At 40.5% G+C, this 26,062-nt stretch overlaps 1 protein-coding gene across 1 annotated transcript in view; it reads left to right on the top strand.

Moving 5' to 3' along the window:
- Positions 1-7,121: 7,121 nt before the first annotated feature.
- Positions 7,122-26,062, top strand: part of prkcz (protein kinase C, zeta) — a 127,236-nt gene continuing 108,295 nt past the window's right edge. The window contains exons 1-4 of the mRNA XM_037773726.1: positions 7,122-7,328; positions 15,370-15,491; positions 17,344-17,433; positions 17,790-17,840. Coding sequence (XP_037629654.1) covers positions 7,249-7,328; positions 15,370-15,491; positions 17,344-17,433; positions 17,790-17,840 — 343 coding nt within the window. The 5' untranslated portion in view covers positions 7,122-7,248. The remainder of the gene's footprint in view (positions 7,329-15,369; positions 15,492-17,343; positions 17,434-17,789; positions 17,841-26,062) is intronic.

Genomic DNA, 26,062 nt, shown 5'->3' with positions numbered 1-26,062 from the left:
GATTAAAGATTATGCGCATTTATAGAAAAATATGAAGATGCACAAACTTAACTAACTTAAAGCAACATTATGCAACTTTTTTTTTTACCTTAAAATAACTACTCAAAATGGCGTCTTTTTCATTCACACTCCGCACCCCAAACGCCTGTTCTCGCACTATATATAGAGTGTATAGAGTGCTTCAGGAATGAAAACCCGGAAACCAGTTAGCATTTTAGCACTTCCTCTTCCCTTGTCTGGAAGTCAATGGGTTTTTAGTTAGATGCCTGAAAGAAGGTCTGTGGTTAACACAAGCTGAAGAGATTTTAACGTTTTGTTCTACGACATAAAATACATCAATAAATACCTCACTTGTGAATTTTGAAGCCTTAATGTGTCTTAAAAAAGCTTGTTGCTAACAAACGGCTAAATGAGACTATTAAACGTCATGATGCCGACTCGTCCTCCTTTGCAGTCTCGTTATGTATACCCGCGCTCATGCGACCGTGGTGTAGTTTGTTAATAGCGTCACGTTTTATTTCTGGCGATTGCATTCACACTTCAAAAAATCATAACAGTGGTGGCGGTTATGATTGTGATGAGGTTATCTTGCTGAACAAAATTTGTAAGTATCATAAACATCTGTTTGCCTCAGAGTGTATTTTCTGCAATAATCCAAAACCCAATGGAAAAATCCCATTGGCTTTTTGTTAAGGCAACCAGGGCGATGCGGACTTCCTAGTTGGCCTACAAAAATACGTCATCCCTGGAGCACTCTATGCTCAGTACGGACGTCATGGCCGAGGCGAAGAGAGCAAAGAGGACATTGGAAGCAAAGAAGAGAAAGAGAGTGTGACTGAGCAAGAGGCTGCCGGACAAGAGTAAACCTCAGATTGGCTTTTAGTTGTTGGCGAGTGCTTCGTGAAATGAAAGGCTGCAAGACAGACGCTGAGCTGGTCTCCTTGCTGTTGGACTAGTAAGTATTAGCTGGCTTGCTTGTTATCTTGTTTCTTTAGTTGTTAAAATGCAGGAAAAACAACTTTTACAGTTGACTGTAAAATCTCATAATCAATATGCTTGTCCAATTAAAGCTTCAGTAGGCAGAATGTTTTTGGCATCATTGGACAAAAATTCCATGATAACCTTTCAGCATATTGTAATTCAAGTGTTCTGAGAGAAAACTAGACTTCTGCACCTCCTCATGGCTCTGGTTTCAGGCTTTAAAACATCTAGCCTGTGACGGAAGACTTTGACCAATCACAGGTCATTTCAGAGAGAGAGAGTGTTCCTATTGGCTGTGCTCCGGCTGGTGGGCGGTGCTTGTTGTTTCCTCAACAGATCTCAACATGGCTGCCAGGTAGGAAACTTTCTCATTTTACAGCTAAACAGTACACTACAAGATGAACATTTGAGGAGAGAAATAGTCATTACAGTAACAGAATATTGATTCATATTTGATCAGTGCTGCCTAGTTTGACCATTTGATCAGAGTTTGCTAGTGATTGACAGCCAGCTCTCATGGACAGCAGCTGGAAGGCAGACTCCAGGTCGGCTCTGATTGGTTGTTTTCCTCCAGACTGGGAAATCTTGCAGATAACATTAGGAGCACCGGAGGACACAGAGGCACATTATTTTTTTCAGATTACCTGTCTCATGCACTACTGTCAGGATATAGTGACTGTTTCATAAAAATAACTTTTTTTATCATATTTGTTCCATTTCTACCCACTGCTGCTTTAAATTGTGTAGTTCTCACATTCAGAGCGTACAATCATAACTTAAGTCCTTTAAAATTATAAATGGTGAATTAACATAATGTCAAGGTAATTGTTCACTCAACTCATCAAATCAAATTGTTTAGAAATATAGTTCATTAGCATACTTCCCAGCATGCATTGTATTTGTGTTAAATTTTCTCTAGAAAGCCTCCTCATCTCTAATTTGAAGACAGTTACATGATTGAGGTTGTTCTCTCTCATCCAAATTAAAACGATACACACCATGATACAAAAAATAGAGATTCAACCGGTCCCCTATCTTAAGTGATAGTGCTGATGCATGCATGCTGTAGAAAATGAAGGACCAGACTTGACTCTGTTTAATTAGTGACAAAATAAACATAATTGGAAATCAAGTTATATTATAAGCTGAAAATTCCAAGTGGGTACAATAAACAGAGTTGAGTGACCTTTAACTAAAGCAAATTGAAATAAGTAAAAGTTCAAAGTTGGACAAACTCAAAGGCAAAATGTAATAAGTTAGGTTATATGTTTAAATTTCTTTAAATGTGTTGCGTTGAAATGTTAAGTTTCATCAACTTTTGTTTTTACAGTGTATGCAGTGAGGAGTGAAATGTGTATGTGTGTGCGTGGGTGGTGGGGCGCGCCTGTATTTGTCCTCAGCTGACTACTTACATTTTTGTGTTATCTGTCTTGTCTGATGGGACGTTTGCTTGTTTGTACATGTAACCCTGAGGGTGTTGGTGGTGGATCTTGTTTAGTGGCTGACGGTTGGTGTATAACCAAATGATAATCGCAACCTTTTTTCATTTAACAGATCATATTCTCCCCATGTTCTTTCCAGACTGCCATTTTTCCTCATTAATCTGTTTTTAGGCCCCTATTAAAAAAGAACATATCATAAAAGAAAGAATCTTAACCCTACTATACTAAGTAACTATTTCAAACTTTACCATCCCCAGTAAAATAATTTGGAAGGTCCTTAATCATCAATGCATCTGTGTCTTATAACTAACAATATACTGTATGTACGCCGATCAGCCATAACATTATGACCACTGACAGGTGAAGTGAATAACATGGATTATCTCGTTACGATGGCACCTGGCAGTGGGGGGGATATATTAGCCGGCAAGTGAACATTTTGAACTTTGAACTTTGTGTTGGAAGCAGAAAAAATGGGCCAGTGTAAGGATGTGAGCGACTTTGACCAGGGCCAAATTGTGATGGCAAGACAACTGGGTCAGAGCATCTGCAGAACTGCAGCTCTTGTGGGATGTTCCCGGTCTGCAGTGATCAGGATCTACCAAAAGTGGTCCAAGGGAGGAAAACCGGTGACCCGGCAACAGGGTCAGACCCGAGGCTCATTGATGCACGTGGGGAGCGAATGCTGGCCCGTGTTGTCCGATCCAATAGAAGAGCTACTGTAGCTCAAATTGCTGAAAAAGTTAATGCTGGTTCCGATAGAAAAGTGTCAGAACACACAGTGCATCGCAGTTTGTTGCGTATGGGGCTGCGTAGCTGCAGACCTGTCAGGGTCTACAATGGGCACTTGAGCATCAGAACTGGACCAAGGAGCAACGGAAGAAGGTGGCCTGGTCTGATGAATCACGTTTTCTTTTACATCATGTGGATGGCAACGAGTTGGAGGTGTTAACTTGGCCTACAAATTCTCCAGATCTCAATCCAATCGAGCATCTGTGGGATGTGCTTGACAAACAAGTCCGATCCACGGAGGCCCCACCTTGCAACTTACGGCTTGGTGCCAGATACCACAGCATACCTTCAGAGGTCTAGTGGAGTGCCTGCTTCAACGGCTCAGGGCTGTTTTGGCGGCAAAAGGGGGACCTACTCAATATTAGGCAGGTGGTCATAATGTTATGGCTCATTGGTGTATGCTGTATATGGCAAATAATGGGGCTTTTGATTTCATCACAGTAAAACTGTTCTTACCAAAGTTATGAATGACTTACTGTATGAATTAGCACTGATGCCAAAAACCTGCATGTGCTTGTTTTGCTTTGTAACCCCTGGCTGCAGCATGCGGAGTGGGGCGGGGTCAGATATAGGCGGACCTCTATTATGCGATGGGCGGGAGGGTTATGGATATCCTAATGAAACGAACAGCACCATCTGTCCCACAACTGCCAGAGGTACAAATACAAATCTACTGTACTACTAAATATAATGGAAACTTATATTTAAAACAACTTTCTACTAATTAAATGCATAAATATATTTCAAATATACTTTTTCATACCACATGCGCAATGTGTTTCTACTATGCACATACAGTATACAAACTGTCCATATAATGTAAATATAAAGTAGATATGTTACATGCATATGTTTTATGTTCAGTATTTTCTAGTGTATTTAAGTTCATTATTTATTTAATTGTATTATTTATTTTAATTATGTATTATTATTTATTTATTATTTAGTCAGTGCTGTGAATACTCATATCTAGTCCATATATATTTTAAATGTTACATTGCACTGCATTTCATAGAATAAGAGAAAATGCAAATACAGTAAATATATGAAGCAATTCATTTATTTAAAAAAACAAAAAAACAAAACTACAATATTTTTCTTCATCTCAATCTTTTTGAATAAATTCAACCTCTCAATTCAACTGCCCTCCTCAAACTAAGCTCTCATTTCAAGTTTTCTTTTTCTACACATTCCTCAAGAAACATTACATATAGACTAACATTTTAACATAAATGTCTTCCCAGCTGTTTTGGTCCATCGTGCTGCTGGCTTCACGGAGGTTACAGACAGCTGGAAAGACTTTGAGGTAGGTTCTTGTACAGCCAGCCCAGCTGCAGCACCATGAGAAGCCGCCATAGCGCTACTTATAAAGGTGTGATTCTCCTTCAGGAACAGGAGAAATAACTCATACATTGCTACTACATTAGTCTGTACATTTACCTGGAGGAATATTTTATAATATTTTATAGTGCTGCTGCTGATTTGCAACAAGAGGCTTTGAATGTGTAATTATGACACACACTGACACACTTTGCACATCCAACAGACTTGTCAGTGGTATAAAATACATTTTTCCAGCCAATTTCTACCAGTCAAACAGCTGCAGTCAGGCATGGTGTTACGACCCAGCTCGCTAGGGTAAAGGGAAGCAACATAAAACCAGATTGTGTTGGTAAATTAAGTTATTTTATTTGCAAGGAGTTTGATTTTTTTGTTATAACAACAAATGGTGGTGAGGCAGACAAAATAGAAAAGGGGCTTGCGGGTACTGTTAGAAATTAAGGAAATAAATAGAACAAAAAGGAGGACTCCTAAAAATGGGAGCTGTGCAACTAATCTTACTACAAAGAAACAGAATGGAAAACAAAACCTCACTAATTAACTTTACTTTAGTAGAACCAAAAAGATACAATCAAAACAGCACCCCTGCACACTAGTGACACAGACAAAAAACATCTAAGTGTTGCAAATCAGTTTCTAACCTATACGAACCTGGCCCACACTTTCTCTAATCTACTAACAAGTATCTTGTACATTTGATACACCACAATCAAATATCTTGAGTCCCACAGCGGAACATACTTAAAAGATACATTTACAATTATCATGTTCAAAATAATATTTCAAATAAGCACAAACTCCTTAGAAATCTAACGGGATACACACTTTTATTTTGTGTGTTACATTGTTGGTGTTCTTCTGTTCTTCTGTCTCCTGCTGGGCTCTCTCCTCCAGTTGTGGTAATGGGGGTAAGACAGCACATCAAAACGTCGTTAATGATTAACATATATTAGGAATGGAATCTGCTTAAATTAACACTAAATGTGTTAATCCCTCCAACCTGCTGACGCCGAGCTGACTGAAGTGTCTCTTCAATAAACAAGCTGTTTTTATACTTTCTGTGTAAATGTCAGTTTATTTATATTTAGTTTTACTGCAATGTCACATTAAACCTGACAACACTAAAACTACCAAGATGATCACTTAAAAATGGTCAAATGAAGCGATGAATGTGAGCTACATCTTGAGAAAACGATCTACTGGTGTGTTTAAAACAACAGTTTGTAATTTGCTGTTCAGTGCAACAGAAATTTACTGAAGGTGGTGGCTAAATGCATGCATAAATGCAATGCATAAATGCAGTAGGCAATATTTTATTTTGGATATACATCTGTCATTGTTCTGTGTTGTTAATTGATTTACAATAATAAATATATACATGCATTTGCATAAAGCAGCATATTTGTCCACTCCCATGTTGATAAGAGAATTAAATATTGGACAAATCTCCCTTTAAGGTACATTTTGAACAGATAAAAAAATGTGTGATTAACTAACTTTTATTAATTATGATGAACTATGGACCATCATGCAATCAATCGCAATTAAATATATGTATAAAAATTAATCTTTATAAAAGAAATAATGACAATAACGTCACTAATATTGCACTACATATAGAATATTATAGCATTCCTTTATTGTCATTAATTTCGCTGTATTTAAAGCTGCCAATAAAATAATTATATTCTCTCCTATTCTATATGTAGTGCAATATTAGCGACATTTTATTACCATTATTTTTTTTTACTATAATAAGATGAATAATGAAGATTCTTTGATTCCAAATTAATTAGCCACACTTCATGCAATAAACTACAGCCTTTTACTTTTACGAATGAAATAGTTTGATAGAAAGTTAAATTACTGAAGTTGTTTATCAACCAACCAGCAGGTGGCGCTTGGCAACTGCATTATTGTTAGTTGGAGGCCTCAACCAGACTTTTGATCCATAACAGACTGTATGTTCATTCTGTTATGTGTAGCCCATGTTTGAGTTGTCCTTTGTAGGGTATTCTTGAGAAAAATCTCTTATATTACACTTGAAAACTTTTCTCCAATAGGGCTTTTATTAAAACATAAAAACACAAAAACATTTCTGTTGACATCATCAATTAATTATTACAGGGAATGAAAAGAGACTGGAGTATGACCAGGGCATTACAATAGGAGATGAACAAGGTAGGTATGGACACACCTCCTGTGTGAGGAGAGGAAATTATGCAACTTTCAATGAGTTAATTATAAACTCACTCTGGAATACCATACACCATCTGCAAAGACTTACATGAATATTATATATTTTATTGACAAGCCCCGTTAGAAACAATGGGGACAGGTGAATGTGGACTGTGGTAACCATAGTGAGCCATGAAACACTGTGTTAAGTTAGCCAGAGTTTACTCTGACGCAATCGGACGTTACGAGGTTTCTCTTTCAAAATAAAAGCCCCTACTCTAATCCCGTGTCCAATTATACATTACATTAGTTCGTATGTGTTTTATTTTGAAATGCAAAGCCGGAAATGGTAGTGTTATACAGGTTACCTTGACAACCCCTCCTTCCAGAGAAGCTTCTATCCCCTGAGACTTACCGAAAGAAACTTCATAGCACCTCCACAAGTTTTCTTTTCGAGACAAAACGTTACTCCTGGCGGTCCTAGTTGGGAGGTAGCGTTACACCAAACTGTACAATGCATATGCTAGCGTCAAACGGATCCATAATGAACCTGGAAAACTCGGAGTTGGTGACAATTAAAGCACATTACTGTGGGTGAGTAGCTTCCCGGAGGAAATGAGGAGACAGTAGGCGGCTGGTAGACAATGACGAGGGGACAAACACCTGTGGAGTGGAGGAGACTTCTTCCACAGGTCTGGTGGTACAGTATGTAGGGTCGCTCCTCAGATCGAGCTAGGTCAGTCAGAGTGACACTGCACTCCTGTATACAAGAACCAGTGTCCAACTCACCTGGGGCTTAATCAAAATAATGAGAATACAAGTAATAATGTTTCAAAAGCTTCCCCACCCTTTTATTGTATATAATATGATAGTAGCATCAGTGACAATTCATTTGTTGTGGCTGTCCTCTCATGGTGTGTTCTTAAGTTTTGTGGTGATAAGGTTGTTGGTTTGGGCCCTACTATGATGATTAATGTCATTAAATATGACAATCATGTCATTGCTCTATCGAATATGAATTTAATATAAATGTGTAACATTTTATATTTTAAAAGCTCTTATAAGTTACTTATACTTAAAGGGGACATATCGTGCTTATTTTCAGGTTCATACTTGCATTTTGGGTTTCTACTATAGAACATGTTTACATGCTTTAATGTTAAAAAAAACACATTATTTTTTCTCATCCTGTCTGTCTGAATATACCTGTATTCACCCTCTGTCTGAAACGCTCCGTTGTAGCGCCTGTCTCTTTAAGTCCACCTCCCAAAAATTGTTTGATTGGCTTGCGAGAAAACTGTGGTAGTTCTCAAGCCGTGGGTGGAGATACTCAGATGGGGGGGGGGGGGGGGGGGGGGGCGCTATATTCTAATGAGCCTGCATATGACATAGGAAGGGGAGCCAAATCTGATTGGCTTGTTGAATCACGTTTTCTGATCTACACAGCCCGGAAAAAACTGACTGGGTTGTCTTATTTCACAGTTTATGGGTTGGTAGGCACTCCAGATGAAAAAGTGAGCTTTCATGATATGTCCCCTTTAAAGAATATCTCCCTTTGTAGCCTACATATGTATTTCTCTTACTATCTTTTACGCCCCATGCCAAGCGTTTCAAATGCAAATGTTCATTTTTGTTGATGAAAGTAGCCTTCCTTGTTGTGACTGAGGCTGAACATCGCTTGAAACGCTGACAAAGATGCAATGATGCCACAAAAAGTTGTAAAATGTAGTGCAGTAGTGTTATTGAAGGTCCTTGATAATGGCAATGTTTTATATTGTCAATTCTAGGGGTGGGTGGGAAAAACTCGATTAATGTAAGAATCATGATTCTTGTCTTCTAAGATCCTAAATCGATTCACAACTTCCAAAAATGGATTTTTAACTACAGCAAGCATTACGATACGTCACGTCAGGTAAACAAACCACGTACCGATCAGCTGTGCGCTCGAGATCAGACTGGAGACCTAACCACTTAAAAGATGGGGGAGTAGTACTTGCTATCTTCCGATGTTTGTACTTTTTAACAGAAAACACACGTTTAATATTGTGATAATTACTGGAAATGATGTACAATATAGCCAACAGGAAGTAGGAAGCGATCAGGTGATCTCCCTCCAGCCAGCTTTCACCTCATTTAGGTTTTTGTAGTGAAATGAGGAGGTATTAAATTCCCCATTTCAACGTCATGAATCAGCCGTTCCTCTTCCATTGTGGTGCTTTCAAAGTGAGCGAGAGGATTAAATAGAAACAGGACAGCCGACTAAAGTTCAGCTCGAAACTTGCAGCCAGTTAGGACTCGGTGTCATGGACATAATGCGTGATAAAATTCACACAAAATACCAGTTTTACAGGGTTATTTTGTGTTGTGTTGTCAGAAATTAAAAGGCAGCAACTAATTTTATTCATGTAACGGGCAGCATTTACATTTTTATATAGCCACTGAGAATTCAGAAATACTTAAAGCTTTTTAGTAAAAAGTGATTATTTGTGCAAGTATAGCATTAATAAATGTTACCTTTTGCCTTTGTGTGTTTAAATTATTGCAATCAGTTGATATAAGTTTTTCAAATATTCTTTCACACATACATACGAGCATCTGGGGTCTCTGCCATTGTTGTTGGAGGTGCAAACACTGCAGGCGGAGGTGTAAATATGCATTGTAGCAGACGGTGGCCTTGGGTAGAGCGTGTGATAAAGCATAAAAACTCCATACTCTGCTTTCATTCCATAATTTGCCACACCGTTATTAGCACACAGCGGACTGGAGGAGATCCTGAAATTAGCACCCCTACGTACTGAAGATAGAATAATGAATCAGGAACCGTTTTCAATCGAGAATCGATTTTGGATCGAATCGTGACCCCAAGAATCAAAATTGAATTCAATCGTGAGATAAGGAAAGATCCACACTCCTAGTTATTTCCTCCTTCCATTGTGTCTTCCTCAGCCACACTGTGTATCCTGAACATATTGCTCCTGTCTCATGTCAGTCTACGGCAGTATCAATAATCTGTCAAATATACATTATTAGCTTATAATGGGAATTTGTCTGATAATACCTATTATTATTTGTTTCTGTGACTTCTACATTACTGACAAACTCGACTTGTGGCGGTGCATTTATGAACAACTGGTTGTTATGTTTGTCGGATAATCAGTAACCTTTTGTTTAGCTTCGGAAAATGAATTGACGAAGATGTGATACCTTTAGCTGTAATGCCACAACACGGTAAAAGTGTATGTTCTTTTTGAAGATTTGAAATGTTATTAATAAAATGACCTGAGCTGCATATATATATATATATATATATATATATATATATATATATGTCCTCATACTGAACTGTATGTCCTTAAGCCTCAGTTAAACCAGGTCTGCAGCAGGTTTAAGTTAAACCTCAGATACAGTGACCTTGTTACGACCCAGCTCTCTGGGGAAAGGGAAGCAGCGTAAAACCAGTTTGAATATGTAAAACAATGTTTTATTTAATTTTTTACAGTTTTATTCAGGTTAACTTAACACTTAGTGTCTAGGTAGATGCTAATGGTCAGGACACATGGTCACTGATGGACACACAACATTAACTGTTGGTGAAGCTGAACCTGGGATGTTTCCTTTATAGGACGAATCTCTTTATTGTTGATATGTTGCTATTCCTCAGGTAGCTGTTTACTGATGTAGAGCTTACTCAAAACTCTGAATTGGGTCAGAAGTGCTTTTCAGCTCTCAGCTTGGTAATACCCTCAAATGTATTTTTAGACGGGAGGGAGTGTGTGTACAGGGGCTGGGGGGTAATGTGGCCCCATTAAACTCAGACTAATCCAGTCAGTTTTGATATAATCTTAAAACATAACCCTCCTGAATGATGTGATATGTTGAATATGCATTCAACCCCTTTTTTTTTACCATTCAGGTCAGACTATTCATCACAGGTTGCTGTTCACACCAGAACTTTTTTAGGACTGTAGTTCCATATACTGAGCAGACAGTGCTGGTCAAGTGGTGTAACTTCAAAATTTATTTTCTGTATACTTGGTCTCTATTTGAAAGGTTCATACAATGATTGAGAAGTAGGGTTGATGCAATACCTGAGTTTCAATAGCAATACCAAAACAATACTTTTTCAAAGTCAAACTTTGAGGCATACATACTATGCAATACAAGCTGTATTTAGCGCTGTGACTTTTTAATTTGCCAGTACGTGTCTTAAAGACAAAATCCGGTTTGTATAAAAACAAAATGTTTTAAGCTCGTACACCGGACCGGACCGGACCGGACTGGCAAAACCAGAAATCGGCCCAGCTGTAACGTATCTACATATTGTATTCACAAATGATCTGTTGATACATTAAGTTTAGGTGTCTGCATGTTGTTATGAGTCTATTAAGTCCATTATGTACACAGAGATTACCATTCGTACTGACATGAATATTACAAAATACTCCTTTAGTGTAAAATTAATAGTAAGTCCTCCATGGGCAATGTTAACTTCCCGTACAGTCTCAGATCAGTAGGTTAGTGGATTAATATCAGCAGAGGCTGCCCCACAATCATCCATCATCATATCTGAGATATCCTCATAAACAGTTTAGCCTCAGGCTGTTGGGATCAGACTAATGGCTGGGTTTATTATTGTCTTTGGCCACACATTCTGTTGGTTAATTACCTCCATTCAGTTTAATGGACTTTCCCAGAATGTGAAAACTAGAATTTGTTGTAGTTGGTGGGAACCCAGTAACACACAGTGTGTGTTACCATCATACCGTACCAACCAACACACAGTGACCATTGTACACTATCTGAGCTATAGCTGACAGAACATTTTGGATTAGAGGGCTCAAAGATCAACATGTTGATAGGAAGTTTTATGCTCTTGTACATGACCGATCCCTTAGTGTGCCAAGCACTCTTGAGTTTATGCACTCAGCCAACAGTGCAAGGGTCAGCCATAGTGTTGCCTTTATAGTCACAGACTCTTCGAGATTTCTCCATGTGCATTTGGCTTCAACAGGTTTGGTTTTTATTAGTATGTCTACAAAGAGGACAAAGAGGAAACATGAAGTAGGACACCCTTGTAACACACCATATATGTTTAATTATATCAAAATGTTGCATAGGCCTAATCAGAATTTAGTTTAGTATAGTATTGATTACATTTCAAGAAGTGTAATAAGAACAGTAACTGATAAAATCTTAAAGTAAATATACAATATCATCAACCACCATCATGTTCATCACATCAGAGTTAAACCAACCAGATCCTATTTGATGACAAATACTGGATCAATGTGATTTCATATTGACAAACCTATATATAGTCATAACCCTACTGTGCGTGTGTGTGACATCATTCCACATGACTGCGTAATGGAGCAATGCGTCCTGCTGGGAAGCAATCTGTCTCTGCTCCGCCTTGTTAGAGTCCAACAAACGCTCGCCATAAACGCTTGGCCCCACACTCCTGTCAAACACACTCACACGGGCCCAGCCAGCTCCTGCACTTATACATTCAGAGGCATGTTTTAGGTGGTGATATTTGTTTACAGTATAAAACACACATACACACTGGCTGTATGTTTGGCTCAGCCTCCATTCATATATACTGCCCACAATATCATATACAGCCGGCAGCAGAGCAGTGAGGGTTGGTGTTGAAACTGAACATTCACACCCTTATTTAAGATAGCTGTCCACTGATGAGGGTATTTGAAGGCTAGTAACATATTTCAGCCACGGTTGCAGTTTCTGTTTCATCTCAGCATTGAAATCCAGATGGTAAACAAATCATTTATGGCCATTGGTTTCAACCAATGTGTGTTCCTACTGTCTAGTTTACAGCTTCTGTATTCAAATTAGTGCAACATTAACAATATTTACTTCTAGCAAAGCCTTCTGACTTGTTGTAAAACTTTGACTTTCCAGTTTTTTCCTACAATTTGTGATTCCTTCAATAACCTCAATATTGTTTTGGTACCAAAGGAAATGTGTCTGTAGCTCAAAATAAAATGTCAGGTGCCAAAAGTTTGCATCAAATGTGTGGTCAGATTCACACTCCTGAGTCCAGTTTACTCTTCTTTAGATCACACAGTTTCAGATGTTAATCTGATGCTTTGTCCACGCAGGGAACGTCAGGAGCGCGTGGCGGCTGCGTGATTCACGCGTCGGGTGTTCACATCAGCTGCGTTTCTGCTGCTGCTGCTGTCAGCCCTTTCTTTCTACATAGAGTTTGCCTTTCATAATGGCCATTTCATTTCATTATTAATGTCATTTATATTTATTTTAGACAGAGAAAGTTTAAGAAGCGTGTGCTCATTTGCAAATAATAGTAATAATCCACAATTAAAACCCCGTACATTATTCATTCATGGAGCCCTGCAAGTTACTGCATGTTCTACAACACTGTCCTGCACATATTTCAGAATAAAAGCATTGTGTTAACAAATGAAGGAATCTTTCCACAGAAAAAAACACTTGAGGGCTTTTATTTTGAAATGAAAGCAGGAAGTGTTGATTTAAAAATATATCTTTCCTTTTTTTCATGTCTGTAACATATTCTACAGATATAGACATTGAAACTGTAGTAATCTTGCTGGTATGATGTCAATATACAGTCAATAGATCACTTTCACTGTCTGCTGTTGCTGTGAACTGCGTGGCTCGCGTTAAAAATAGACAAGACCTCATATCTCTAGAAGAGACACAGCTAACGCACATCTCACGCGCATCTCACTCGGGCTGTGTGGCTGCTCGAACCTGTTAACACGGACGCCCAAAATAAAAATCAACAGGTAAAGCAGCCGCCACGTGCTGCTCACACGGGCGGTCTGGACAAGCCTTTAAACTTGACAATACAATGTCAAGCAAGTTCTTGTTCAGCTGCTTGTGTTTAGGCAACATTTAACATTTGAGAATATTCCTATTTTATCAGGGTTTAAGTGTAGAAAGTTGAGAGACATCCAGTCTTTGGTTGCAGCTACAGTAAGCAGTCATGGAGGGAGGACAGATGAATGAGGTTATTGGTTTTGGCTGAGAAATAGATCTGTGTGTCATCAGCATATCAATGATACGACACGTCATGAAAGCAGCTGAACAAATGACCCACAAATGATGGCACACAAGGAGGCACACCCACAATTTATTAAGCAGCTATGTACAGCGTGTTGAACCTTGACAACCCAGCTATATTCTAACGTTAACTTATAGCTATCCTTAGACTCCTTACATGCTCGCTAATAACTTATTTAAAGAGTTGGGTCTCCGAGATTAACAGCGTTGCATTAAGAATAGATAGACTAACTTATCAGAGTCAACTTGAATTTATCAGTTTTGGACAAATTTATGCAGAGACATTCACTTACCATTCGTGAACTCCAGATTGATTCTATTCAGGAATTCGTCCAGCCATCTTCTCTGCGTAGAAAAGCCAACAACAATCCTTCCTCCCACGCATGTTCATGTTTTGATTCAGAGTGTGCACCGAGAGGAGGGACTATTCACAGACGGGCCTGTTGTCAATGTGTTTGTGAGGGAGGGCGAGAGCGAATCAATGCGCTGTACGCAGCTCTACAATGAAATAGATTCTACCTACTCTATTCTTTAACCAGTAGAAAAAAAACAGAAAATCAATTTGTGACGGTCAGTGTTGATATTATGGCAGGCCGCCACAAATAAATCAATGTAAAGGGAAACACTGAATTTAACTTTTTTTTTTCTTTCTTGTATCACACAAAAAAGCAAGAAGGTTTGTCATTACAGACTACTTGAATTAGAAAAGAGAGTTGCAACTTGTGAAATGGGTTAAAACATTTTTTATCATGCAGACTGAATGTTTTTTACCCAGATGGTTAGAAGGATCTTTGATGATTCTGGTATTACTTTCACGGCAGAGGTAAGTGTGGTTAAAGACCTTTTTGGGGTATTTATCTTTCAGAAAAAGATGATAGCTTTATGACTCGAATGTAATGATAATGCATTATGTTAGAGGCACAAACTGGGGCTGTTATTAACGCTATTAAATATTATAAACTTTCATATTCATTTAACATCTCTTTTCACAACCTGACTAGTACAGTACCCCTATGACTAAACTGATCTTCCAAAATCAGTGGAGTGCCCCTTTAATTTTGTTAATTTGTCCAAATTCTGGGGTGACAAAATTGAACACCTGCGTAATCTGTTCTGATTGTGCCAGTTAAACATCGGTGCAAGCTGGTAAACAGCTGAGACTGACCTGAGCCAACACATACAACAGATATGCCCAGTGAATCACATTGCTCTGCAGTCAGTGAGTCATTAACTCTGCCACTAACCCAGCCAACATTTTCCTCCATCCTTTACTCTGTCAATCGCGTTTGCACGTCCAAGTACTCTGTGAAGTCCTTGCCAGATAACCGCAAAACTAATCAACCGATAATTTAGGATTGAGCCTACAATATCAGACCACAGGGGAAGTCTACTTTAGATTCAGTAAGAGTGAATGAATTCCTCATTTTGCTATTGACCCAATCCTTGGAACCTCCTGAGGAATCTCTTGATCTCTTGTCCACTTACACAAAAGTGACTCAATCTTGACATTTTCTCTGTGTGTGTGTGTGTGTGTGTGTGTGTGTGTGTGTGTGTGGGTGCGTGCATTTAGGGACATGTTGATTGCAGACTTGGCAGCCACAGTAACCTTTGTGGAGTTGCGGGAGGAGGTGAGAACAATGTGCAGCGTTGCCAAGCAGCAGCCCATCACACTCAAGTGGATCGATGATGAAGGTGGGTATGCCTCACGGCAGGGTTTCCGTTGTGGTGCCGGTCCACGTGTCCTGGAAGATTTCAGTGTCCCGGATAAATAGAAGAAATTGTGGTCGAGACCGAGAGAGAGCGAGGCAGGAGAGAGAGAGACGTGCAGTGTGTGTACAGTTTATTTGTCGGTGAGTTGAAGAGGGTTAGCCCCAAAGTTAGCGATAACTCTTCGGCCAAGGCTCACTTAGACACGTGGACTGACCTCTAAGGTGGACCAGCTATTCTCATATTAGTGACAAGCCGCTCCTCTGAGTTTTGCTCAGCACCAATATGTCGGACTTCAACAAACGGTAATCACTGGCTAACAGAAAACCCTGCCTCACGGTCAAATACTTGACATCGGTCTGCGTGCTCTGTCTTGTCCTGAATGAACCTGTGTCCTTTTCATTCTACTGCTAAAAACTCTGGCTCAAAAATACAGCATGGTGGCCAGAAAGTCCAACAAGTCATCACTGCCATATCACACTGCACACTGGGATGACTTGAAATGCTCGTATCCAGCTGTTCACACTCTAAAAATGTGCTTCCATGAACAACAATGTCCGATGCGCTATGAATACCTGCAGTCAAATAGGGATGCTTATTTCTTCTTCTTTTTTTTTATAGAAATATCTTAATTTGTTTAGAAATTCAAGTGACTGACACTCAGCATGAAGAAAGACCTTCAAAGTTACATCTAATCCCGTCTGCTCACTCCTCCCTTTACAAGTCTGCGGTAACGTGAGCCGCAGAGTTGAAAACCGTGGTACCGCCAGCCGGCGTCTGACTTAAGTTGCTACTAAAGTAGTGTTATTATGGTAAATATGGCCTCTGAGCGAGGCCAGTGGCGTTACCACGGTGTTGCACTTTGCGGCTCATGTTACCGTAGTCTTGGAATGGGAGGAGTGAGCAGACGGGTACCCAGCTGGTTGCAATCTGCAACTACATCATTAGATGCTGCCAAATCCTGCACACTGACCCTTTAAGTTATTGTATTCACAACACATTATGTAGTGCATTACCTCCAATGCTGCTGCTGGTATATGTTCTGTGTACAAATCAACACCTAGCAATCCAACGTTGGGTCTGAACACCTTTGGTTTCGTGAAGGGCTGTAAACATTTAGCCTGACAGAACCAGCGGGCAACTCCGGGGTCTGAAAAGTGAAGCCAATGCGGAAGTTCCTTAAACTTGCATTCCTTTTAATAGCCATCAGGGGACAACTCCTCTGGTTGCAAAAATAAGTCTGATTGTATAGAAGTCTATGAGAAAATGAGCCTACTTCTCACTTGATTTATTACCTCAGTAAACATTGTAAACATGAGTTTATGGTCTCAATCACTAGTTTCAAGTCTTCTTCAATACAGCATGATGTTCATTTAGTAAATTATGGTCCCATTTAGAGTCAAATAGACCATAAAGTAGGGGATGCTTTAGGGCGTGGCTACCTTGTGATTGACAGGTCACTACCAAGGCGTTGTCCGTGTTGTCATCTTCGAACTTTAACCCTTTCACAGTGTGTTTTCAGTTCATGAAAGTTAATTGTAAAATTTTTGGTCGCCTAAATTATCTTATTCAGCGTTCGGTTTTACTTAGCTCCACCCTCTCGTGTTACTTCTGGTTGTAAAAGACCAAAATGGCGACGGCTAAAATGACGAACTCGAGGCTTCAAAACGGCAGTCCACAAACCGATAGGTGACGTCACGTGACTACGTCCACTTCTTATATAGTCTATGGACAGAACATGTTCATACAAAGTGGTAGAATCAGATGATTATATTATTATTATTACAGTTATGTATATATTGAGTTTGTATGTGTGTGTGTGTGTGTGTGTGTGTAGGGGACCCTTGTACCATCTCTTCCCAGATGGAGCTGGAGGAGGCATTTCGTATTTACAATCGAACCAGGAGGTCTGGACTACTACTGCATGGTGAGTTAGCTCCTACTTTTAATTTAATTTCATCATTATTAATATACCGTAATAACTATTTAGCTATTTGCCACAATGTGTTAAAACACCACAGAAAAGTGTGTAACTTAGCAAACTTTTAAGAGATGACAAGGCACACAAACAATTCCATTTATTTATGGATTTCCTTGAGTGCAAATTTCTCAATTGATATAAATTCAGGGTGTTCATCTAGATTGCATATGGGTGATGGTTAGGGTTTCCATTTTCATGACCTGTGCATATTTTTCTCACACCTCTGCTTGGCAACAGGGGCAGAAAAACACGGATTGAAAGCATTGATTGAATTGTTTCCTGTAATTTTCTGTCTTTTGCAGTGTTCCCCAGTATCCCGGAGCGGCCTGGCATGCCCTGCCCTGGAGAGGACAGTGAGTAAATCAGTTCTGCTTTCTCTCTCTATCCCCCTCTAGGACTCCCAATGGCACTGTTAAACTAGGTTAAGCATCTACAGTATGTACCTGGCACCAGGCTTTGGTGTAAGTACAAAGTGCAGGCGGCTGAGAGCTCTCTTTGGACCCGTCTGGTAGACTTTAGACCCTCTGCAGCTCTAGAAGACTCAATTGTAAATTTCTGTCGTCTCAGTACCAAACCTGAGTCAGCCACGATGCAGAATTAACACTCGTCAGTGTTACAGCTAGATCATGCAGTTTTGCAGCCAGAGGTGTATTCCAGCCAAATGTAAAAAAGTCAGTAAAATTGAGAGTTTACAGTTTTCCAACTGGTAAAACGAGGGGTAAAAACTAAGCAGCTTTGAAGACAGTCAACAACGGAGGGCCTTCTGCTTGTTCAAATCTACACACACACACAATTTCTCTTTTGCACTCAAAACATTGACTATATTTCAGCGTTTTAACCCCCAGGCCAGGGCAGCTGAAGCTGAACTACCAATTTTAACAATCGCTTTTGCTTAATTATCAGTTTGTCCCTCTAGCTCAGGGGTGTCAAACTCATTTTAGTTCAGGGGCCACATACAGTCCAATTTGATCTCAAGTGGGCCGGACTTGTCAAACCATTGCATAGTAACTTATAAATAACAACACCTTCAAATTTCCCCTTCCTGTTAGTGAAAAGAAGTGCAAGTACATTCTGAAAATGTTCACAATTAATGAACAATCCATTTACAAAAGAGATGATGAGATGTGTCGCTGACTTCTTATCTCCTCAGTTTTCCTGCCAAGTTCTTGTATTTTCTGCCATGAGTCTGATAGTGTCCCCAAATATCATATAACTTGAGCACTGAAAGGTGCTGTGAACACACCAAGCACACTGGCTTCCCATTTACCTCTGTAAAGACATAGGATCTGGTCCATTTTCTTGGAAAACCCAACAAACTGTGTCCATTTTTTCCTTTTTAGACAAAGATATTTTCCACCGGCGGCTCCTGCATGAACAGTCGCTTGACAGTGTCACGTAGCTTGGGCGCTACTAGGACAGCACGACCCCCAAATAGGAATAGCAGTGCGTGTTATTATAAAATTGGAATTAATGACTTCCCTGCAATTTTTACACTTTTCAAAGTCATCCAGTGGGCCTTAATGGACCCTTTGGCGGGCCGGTTCTGGCCCCCGGGCCGTATGTTTGACACCCCTGCTATTTATCCATCCATCCATCCCAGCACACTTGACAAGAGGCTTGCAACATGCTGAACAGGCCACCAGTTCATCACAGGGTTAATACAGTATATAGCCCATTTCCACCACAGAAACTATTTTTGTGCCGTTTATTCATGGCGAGCTCTATGTGAAAAAGCCTAAAAATTGTTCTTAAACTTGAATATCCTTTAGGTTACATAGATAGAAATGTGACACTGTGGTCACTACTGCTCTGCCCCGTGTCTCTCCCATGTACTCCCATGTTGTTTGCTGCGCTCCCTCCCTGTCTATTTGCTGTGACAGCATGTTTCAGCAGCTTGTGGACTGCACTCCTGTGTGTGTGTGTCCGATGGGACGGGAGTCCTGTGCTTTTGTGCTGTAGCAGACTACCGGTTTACTGTGTGAAGAGCAGAGTGTCATTCTGTAGGTAGGTAATGAAGGATACACACAGTCTCTCTCTCTCACACACACACACACACACACACACCAAGTTATGTGTTGTGTAAAGCTTTGCTTGTTGTGCTCTGTGGATGATATATACTGTAATATTGTACATGTGACATTGTGGCTTCCGGCTGTGTTTTCTCATTTGCTTGCTGTTGATGAACACGAGGAGGGAAGGATAGAACTGTTTTCAGAGAGGAGGAGAAGGGAAGAAAGACTGAGAATGAGTGGAGGAGGGAGGAACACACTGTGTGTCTGTGCTTTTCAAGGCTAACTCTGTACAGATATCTCCTGATAAAACAGGCAGTAGCTAATGCTTTGTGAACATATTGAAACATTAAAGGGTCAGTTCACCAAAAACATATTAACCATTTCCAATTTCCATTTGTGGAATCTTACCATGCAGATCGTTTTGCTTTTCATGGATGTGATTTTTAATCACTGAGACTTTCTACTACCTCATTACAATGGAGGTGAACAGCATTTGGTCTTTGGTTAAATATACTACAGTATAACAGGACTGTGGTTTGGAAAAGGATTCTGCTGTTGAATATTTGTCATTTCTCTTATTATTATTATTATTATTTATTATTGATATTCAAAATGAGTGAAAGGGCATGCTATACACCATGATAAGAAAACAAAACAAAGCTGGAAGCAGTTGAGTTGTGCCAGTGTAAAAAATGTCAAACCTGTTTGATATTAAGTCACAACACCGGACCGGACCAGTATACCGAATTTTACCACTAGGTTTCGCACTTGACTCGGCAGCTGCTTGTCACAAAATGAGAATAGCTAGTCCACCTTAAGTGAGCCTGTGCCAGAGTTGTGGCTATCTTCTGGGGCTAACACACTTCACTTCAATCGGCAGGTGGCAAGCAAGACTCTGGAACTTGGCTTGGGTCTTGAGGAGTTGTAGCATTTATTCACTGACAGTCTAGACTGTAAACACACTGCTCTGCTACGCTCACAGCTATAACGTTACTGCTAATTTCATACTCACCGTCAGTCACTCCCTCTCTCTCTCTGTCTCTCGACCACACACTTGTTAACGCTGTGGGCCACCGGACTTGCAATACACTGATCAACAGAAGCCTGTTGTCACCCCAAAAAACACGGGAACTTTCTAGTAAACAAACACAACGTGCACAGTGCCTTACCCCCTTCCACCTCTACCGAAATGTGATCTCCTTCATGTTGCTGGTGTTATGTCGAAGTCACCGGTATCGGTGAAACCAGAGGGTGGGTGCTACGCTTCTGCAATGACATGACGTTATCGCTGCCGTATATTAGAGCAGTGCAGAGCGGCGGCCGTGAGCTAGCCAGTGCTCACATGCACGAACATGCACTAAAAGGCATGTGTCAACAAAGCACGGGGAAGCTCGGATTACAACACACGCAGAGGGAAAGTTACTTCATTCTCTGCTCAGGTAAACATTATTCCTCTATATCTTTACATAGACAATAGTTGTTTGCTGCTATATTTATGCTCTGGATATCATATAGAGAAGCTTTAGTAATGTTCACACAGGTTCTGATGTGTGTGCCAAATTTTGTGAGTTGTCAAGTTTAACAAGGGTGCGTATGAAGGCTAAAAGTAATTAGGGGGGGCGCTATTAAGCTGATGTGCCACGCCCACGCCAATGCCCAATTGCTATGTCAAATCAAAATATTTACTAGTTTGAAGACAGGTGCAAAGTCTCTTGAGTTGTTGAGCATCTTTAAAGACCTCAAACATGTTTAGAAAGTTCAAATTAATGCACAAAATCCAACATGGCTGACTTCCTTTTCAGCAACTTCCTGTTTTTAAAAAAATATGTTCAGAATGACCAATGGTGCCATTCGGGCCTTTCTGATAGTCCCATATGTTTTTGGTAAATTTATGTTACCAAAATAAATAAATATTGAATTGTTAAATATTTTTTTATTGATTTAAAATCTATGCTTTAGAAGGTAGAGCTGACAACAATAGACAATGCTCCCCTTGAAAGCAGCTTGCTTCTGGATTTTTTTTTTTCCAGCCTTGAAGCGTGTGTCTGTGTGTGTGTGTGTGTGTGAAGAGTGAACAGACCCCCCTCTGTGGAGAGAGAACGATGGAGGGTGGGAGGAGGTTTTGAAATCCTGGATGATGCGCTCAGTGCAGGCTGCCCTGCCTTGCACCGGATTCTCTGGCAGAACCCCCAGCCCCCCCCCGCACTCCCCACCAACCACCAAGGACCGCCCATCCACCCACAGCCCCACCCTCCTCTTCCCCCTCCCACTGCCACCAATTTTTCCCAGCATCCCCCTCTCTTTCTCTCAGCTGTGTGGCACCGCTGTCTCTCCAGGGAGGAGCCTACAGTGCTGCTGCATCACACAGACACAGAGGCGGGCGAGGGACACAGTGTGAAAGTGAAAGACAAGGAGAGAGAGAGAGAGAGAGGGAGAGAGGGAGGGGAGCGGGGGGAGCATTGTACTGTGCAGATATCAGCTCTTAATATACAAGGCAGGCACTGCATTTTTTTCCCCTTTAATCTTCTATTTTTGGCTCAGCCTGCCACGCCAAAAAAGACGTGATACGACTTCATCGAGGATACCAAGTCCTAGAAGAAGAGAGGGGAAACAGACAGAGGGAGAATTAAACAGCCTTGAGAAAAGCAAAGCGACTCCATCAGCTGTGAGGAGAGAGAGAGAGAGAGAGAGGGGGGAAGAAAGGGCGAGTGGGAAATAATTAAATAAATCCTAGGGAGGAGAGAGAAAGAGGGAGGGATCATCAGAGAGAGGAAGAGGAGGGGATGTAGCGGTGTGCATCCTTGCCGGCTCACCACACATACACACATACACATACACACACACATACACACATGCACACTTAGCCTGGATAATGTGCTGAAAGAGGTGGAGAGAAAGGAAGAAGGCAAAACCGGTGAGCTATCTACCTCTGCATCCTTCCATCCATCCATTTATCCATCCTTCCATCTATCCATCCATTCATCCATCCATCCAGCCATCAATCCATCTTTTCATCAATCTGTCTGTGTTTCCACGCCAAACCCAGAGACAATGGATTTGGACGAGCGTGTCCTTGCTTGGATGCTTGCTCGTATGCATGCGTGTGGGAGATCTGCCTATCTGCCTTCATGATTAGAATGTGTGATTGATTCATGTCGTGTCACGCATTGCAGGCAGGTCTTGTGTGCATGCAACCTGCTAGCTGTGCTAGCTGTGGTGGCTAGTGCCTGTGCCTGGCTGGCATCCTTCACTGTATTTGTAGCCCTTGGAAAGGCTGTAGGTTTGGCAGTCCACTCAGAGGCTGCACCTGCTGACAAGTGAGACATGGTGTTGGTGTGTATATCTGTGTGTACAGGTTGCATTGTTATGACGGTGTATGATTTAACCATTATATCAGGTCTTCAATTCAGATGTGTGTTGTATTGAGTGGAGTGACATCCTCCTCTGATATAATGGCTGTGATGCAGGTTGATTGCACAATAGAACACAGTTCCACTGTTTGTATTGGAATCCTTTAGCCTAAATTGACTCTAATGGTCTAATTGCTGTTTCAGAAGCTTATCCAACCTGACAACAATGCATTTCTGTCAGGGGACTTTTTTTTTTTTTTTTTATAAATGTTTCTACTATGATAGTTTAAAGATTGAAAATTGTGACAAAATGTTGGCAATGGCAATGGCAATTGACCTTCAAAAACCTCTTGATGCACCTTAACTTGCACACGCGACAGTAAACCAAAATGTCTCTCCATCTCTGTCAGTCAGGCTATATATATATATATATATACTGTATATACTGTATATGTGTGTGTGTGTGTTTGTGTGGAGAGGTTCCAGAGGATTGCTTATCTGGTAGCGGTGGTCATTGCTACAGAGGAGAGGCTCAAAGAACAAAGAGTACAAAAAACACAAACCAAAGTGTTGTTTTCCTCTCTCTTTTCTTCCCTCCATATCTAAGAGAGAGAAAAGGAAGTCTCGCGCATTTGTGTATGTGTTTTGATTTAAATCTTACACACCAAAATATATATATTTTTCATGGTTAGTACCACTCAGTCTGTGAAAACAACGGTATAATGTCATCTGTGGTTCAGGAGGAGCTTTGTAAAAACTGTGAGAAAATAACCCCTGTGATGTCATCAGGATTATTTCATCTTGGGTTTAGGAACACCATCATTTTTTAACAGCGATCTTGTGTGTGTTACAAAGTTTGAAAGACCTGGGTGTTAACCAGAAACGGAAGGGTTTAGGGACACTAAGAAGTTGCATTATGGGAAATGTAGGATTCAATGTTTTTGGAGTTTGACCCATATAGGGACAAAGAGTCAGGATACTTTCGCCTTTATATACTGCATCCATTTTGACCACTCTTTCTTTTAATTCTCCCAACTTTATGGAAGTGTAATACTAAATTGCGTGGGGACACTTTAGTGTTTTTTTTTGCAGGTTCTATGATAATGACAAAGACTATTAAACCCCATATTTGTGTAGAGGGACTGAAGCTTTATTTGAGCAGTTAGTGTTTTGAATTTGCTGCAGCTCTGATTTACCTCTTTGAGCAGTAACTGTGACTGAGTCTCCCAGAATATTGTAGTATTTAGAGCCATCAGAGACATTTGGCTCATTTTAGCTGATTTCTGTGTGGAGGGGAGTTCCTCTTGCTCTTTATTATGCCCATGTCACATTTATATGGCACTCAACTAGTTCCACATTTTTCTACGTAGAAACTTTATTTCCACATCAAAACTTTCTGCTCAATTGAACAGTTGCGCTATTACTTCTAGTATTCATACTTTTCATACTTTCCGAAATCTTAAACCTGCTCTCATTCCCACAATTTGAACTTTTCATACATAATTTTGAGCCTGAAAGTGCCAAGGAGCAGCCGCATTGACTCCCATGGAAATGGAGACCATACATTTCTGGAGGAAAGCAGGCCGTGCCACATCTTTTAAACATTATCAGTATTATTCAACTTTTAAAGCCATCCAGCTAAACAATCCAGATTAGCGTCAGCATTTCAACACCCAGTATTCACAATGCAATTTCTTCTGAAATTGCCTTCTCTAGGTTAGTTTTGTTTTGCTGGAACCAATCAGTAGCGAAGGGCGTATCAGTCATGCCGACTAGGAGCAGTTAGCTTAACGTTTTTCAGATTGACTGAAGAAATATGCCAATTTAAGTAATTCTTTCTGTAAATCCACTTAGTTACAGCAACCCGATGCTGCTGGCTGCGTCCGTCTCCTCCACGCTTTTCGTGGCCATATTTCTGTATTTGACCATTTGAACAAATAGAAGATGTGTGTGGCGATTCAGGGGGTCCAGGCTAATTGTGCCAAACTGTGGAAAAAAACAAGATGTGATGAGATAATTAAAACACCAGACTGAGTGCGGATCCTTCAAGGCTCTCCCGTGATTTATTGTCTAGGTGACACTGTGTGTTGATGGGCCGGTGGTGATGGCTCAGCACCTTTTGCTTTGAATGTTTTTTTTCTTTTGTTGCATAAAGTGGGAAAGCATTTTAACATTCAACCTCGCTGTCCTTGCCTTCTCTTTGCAGCACTGGTAGATGAATACAGAGCTGGAGTATTACATCTCAGAGGCTATATGTGGTTTGGGGGCATTAGGGGCTGTTTTTGAGCTGTGGCGGCCGTGCTCTGTGCAATCTGAGTCATCCTGTGTATTGATCCCTACGCTGTTTCCAACTATTTATGAGCCTGTGTAGGACGGTGGCCGTGTGTGTGTGACTGGTTTGAAAGATACTTTCCTGTGTGTACGTTTTGCTGAGTGGACACTGACCTATAAATAGCACTCTATGGATAATGCTCGGTCGAACGGCTCAGTCTGCAATGCAGTCCATAATGATACATCTGCTCTCATTTCCTTTTTGCTAGTTGATTTCTATCACTGCATATCAGCAGATGCAGCTCTCTTCTAGGTTTTCTTCTGTACGGGTTAGAGGGCCCATTGGGACTGCATTATGGAGCTCCAGTCAGCCTGTAAGTTGTTAAACTGGTTAACTGGAGACCACCAGACTCAGTGGACTGCTGCCGGCAATGTCTGGCTGACTGTGGAGCAGCGAACCTTTCATGATACACATGCCAGCATGAGTCACTAAACTAAAGATCCGCTTTCCTCACATTTGGTTATTCTGTCGCCACGCTGCTCTTAGCACCTGCCCAATACCATTACACATCACATATATCTGCTCCCATCATCACAGCACGTACACATGAGTGTAAAAGGATAGCACAGGCCAAAATGGTTCTGTATTTGTCACGGTTGGCATTTGTTACTTAATACCATAACCGTGGTGGAAAAAGTTGTTGACAAATGCCCTGGAAGACAAAGCATTCTCACCAACTAAGACAAGCAAGAGAGAAGGTTTTCCAACCTAGAATTAGTGATTACATCAGATAACAGTGTCAGCCACAGGGGATTCGTCTTAAAGCTGAAACAGTTTACAATTAGTGATGAGGGTGGTTGTAGTGCTTCTGTAGTTAATTCAAGAAACCAAGGCACAAATACGCAATGATTGGCTTGGCTAGGAACCAGAGATGGGGAGGC

The sequence above is a fragment of the Sebastes umbrosus genome, chromosome 6, assembly GCF_015220745.1.
Source record: "Sebastes umbrosus isolate fSebUmb1 chromosome 6, fSebUmb1.pri, whole genome shotgun sequence".
NCBI classification, from domain to species: domain Eukaryota; kingdom Metazoa; phylum Chordata; class Actinopteri; order Perciformes; family Sebastidae; genus Sebastes; species Sebastes umbrosus.
This window is presented reverse-complemented; position numbering and strand designations above follow the sequence as displayed.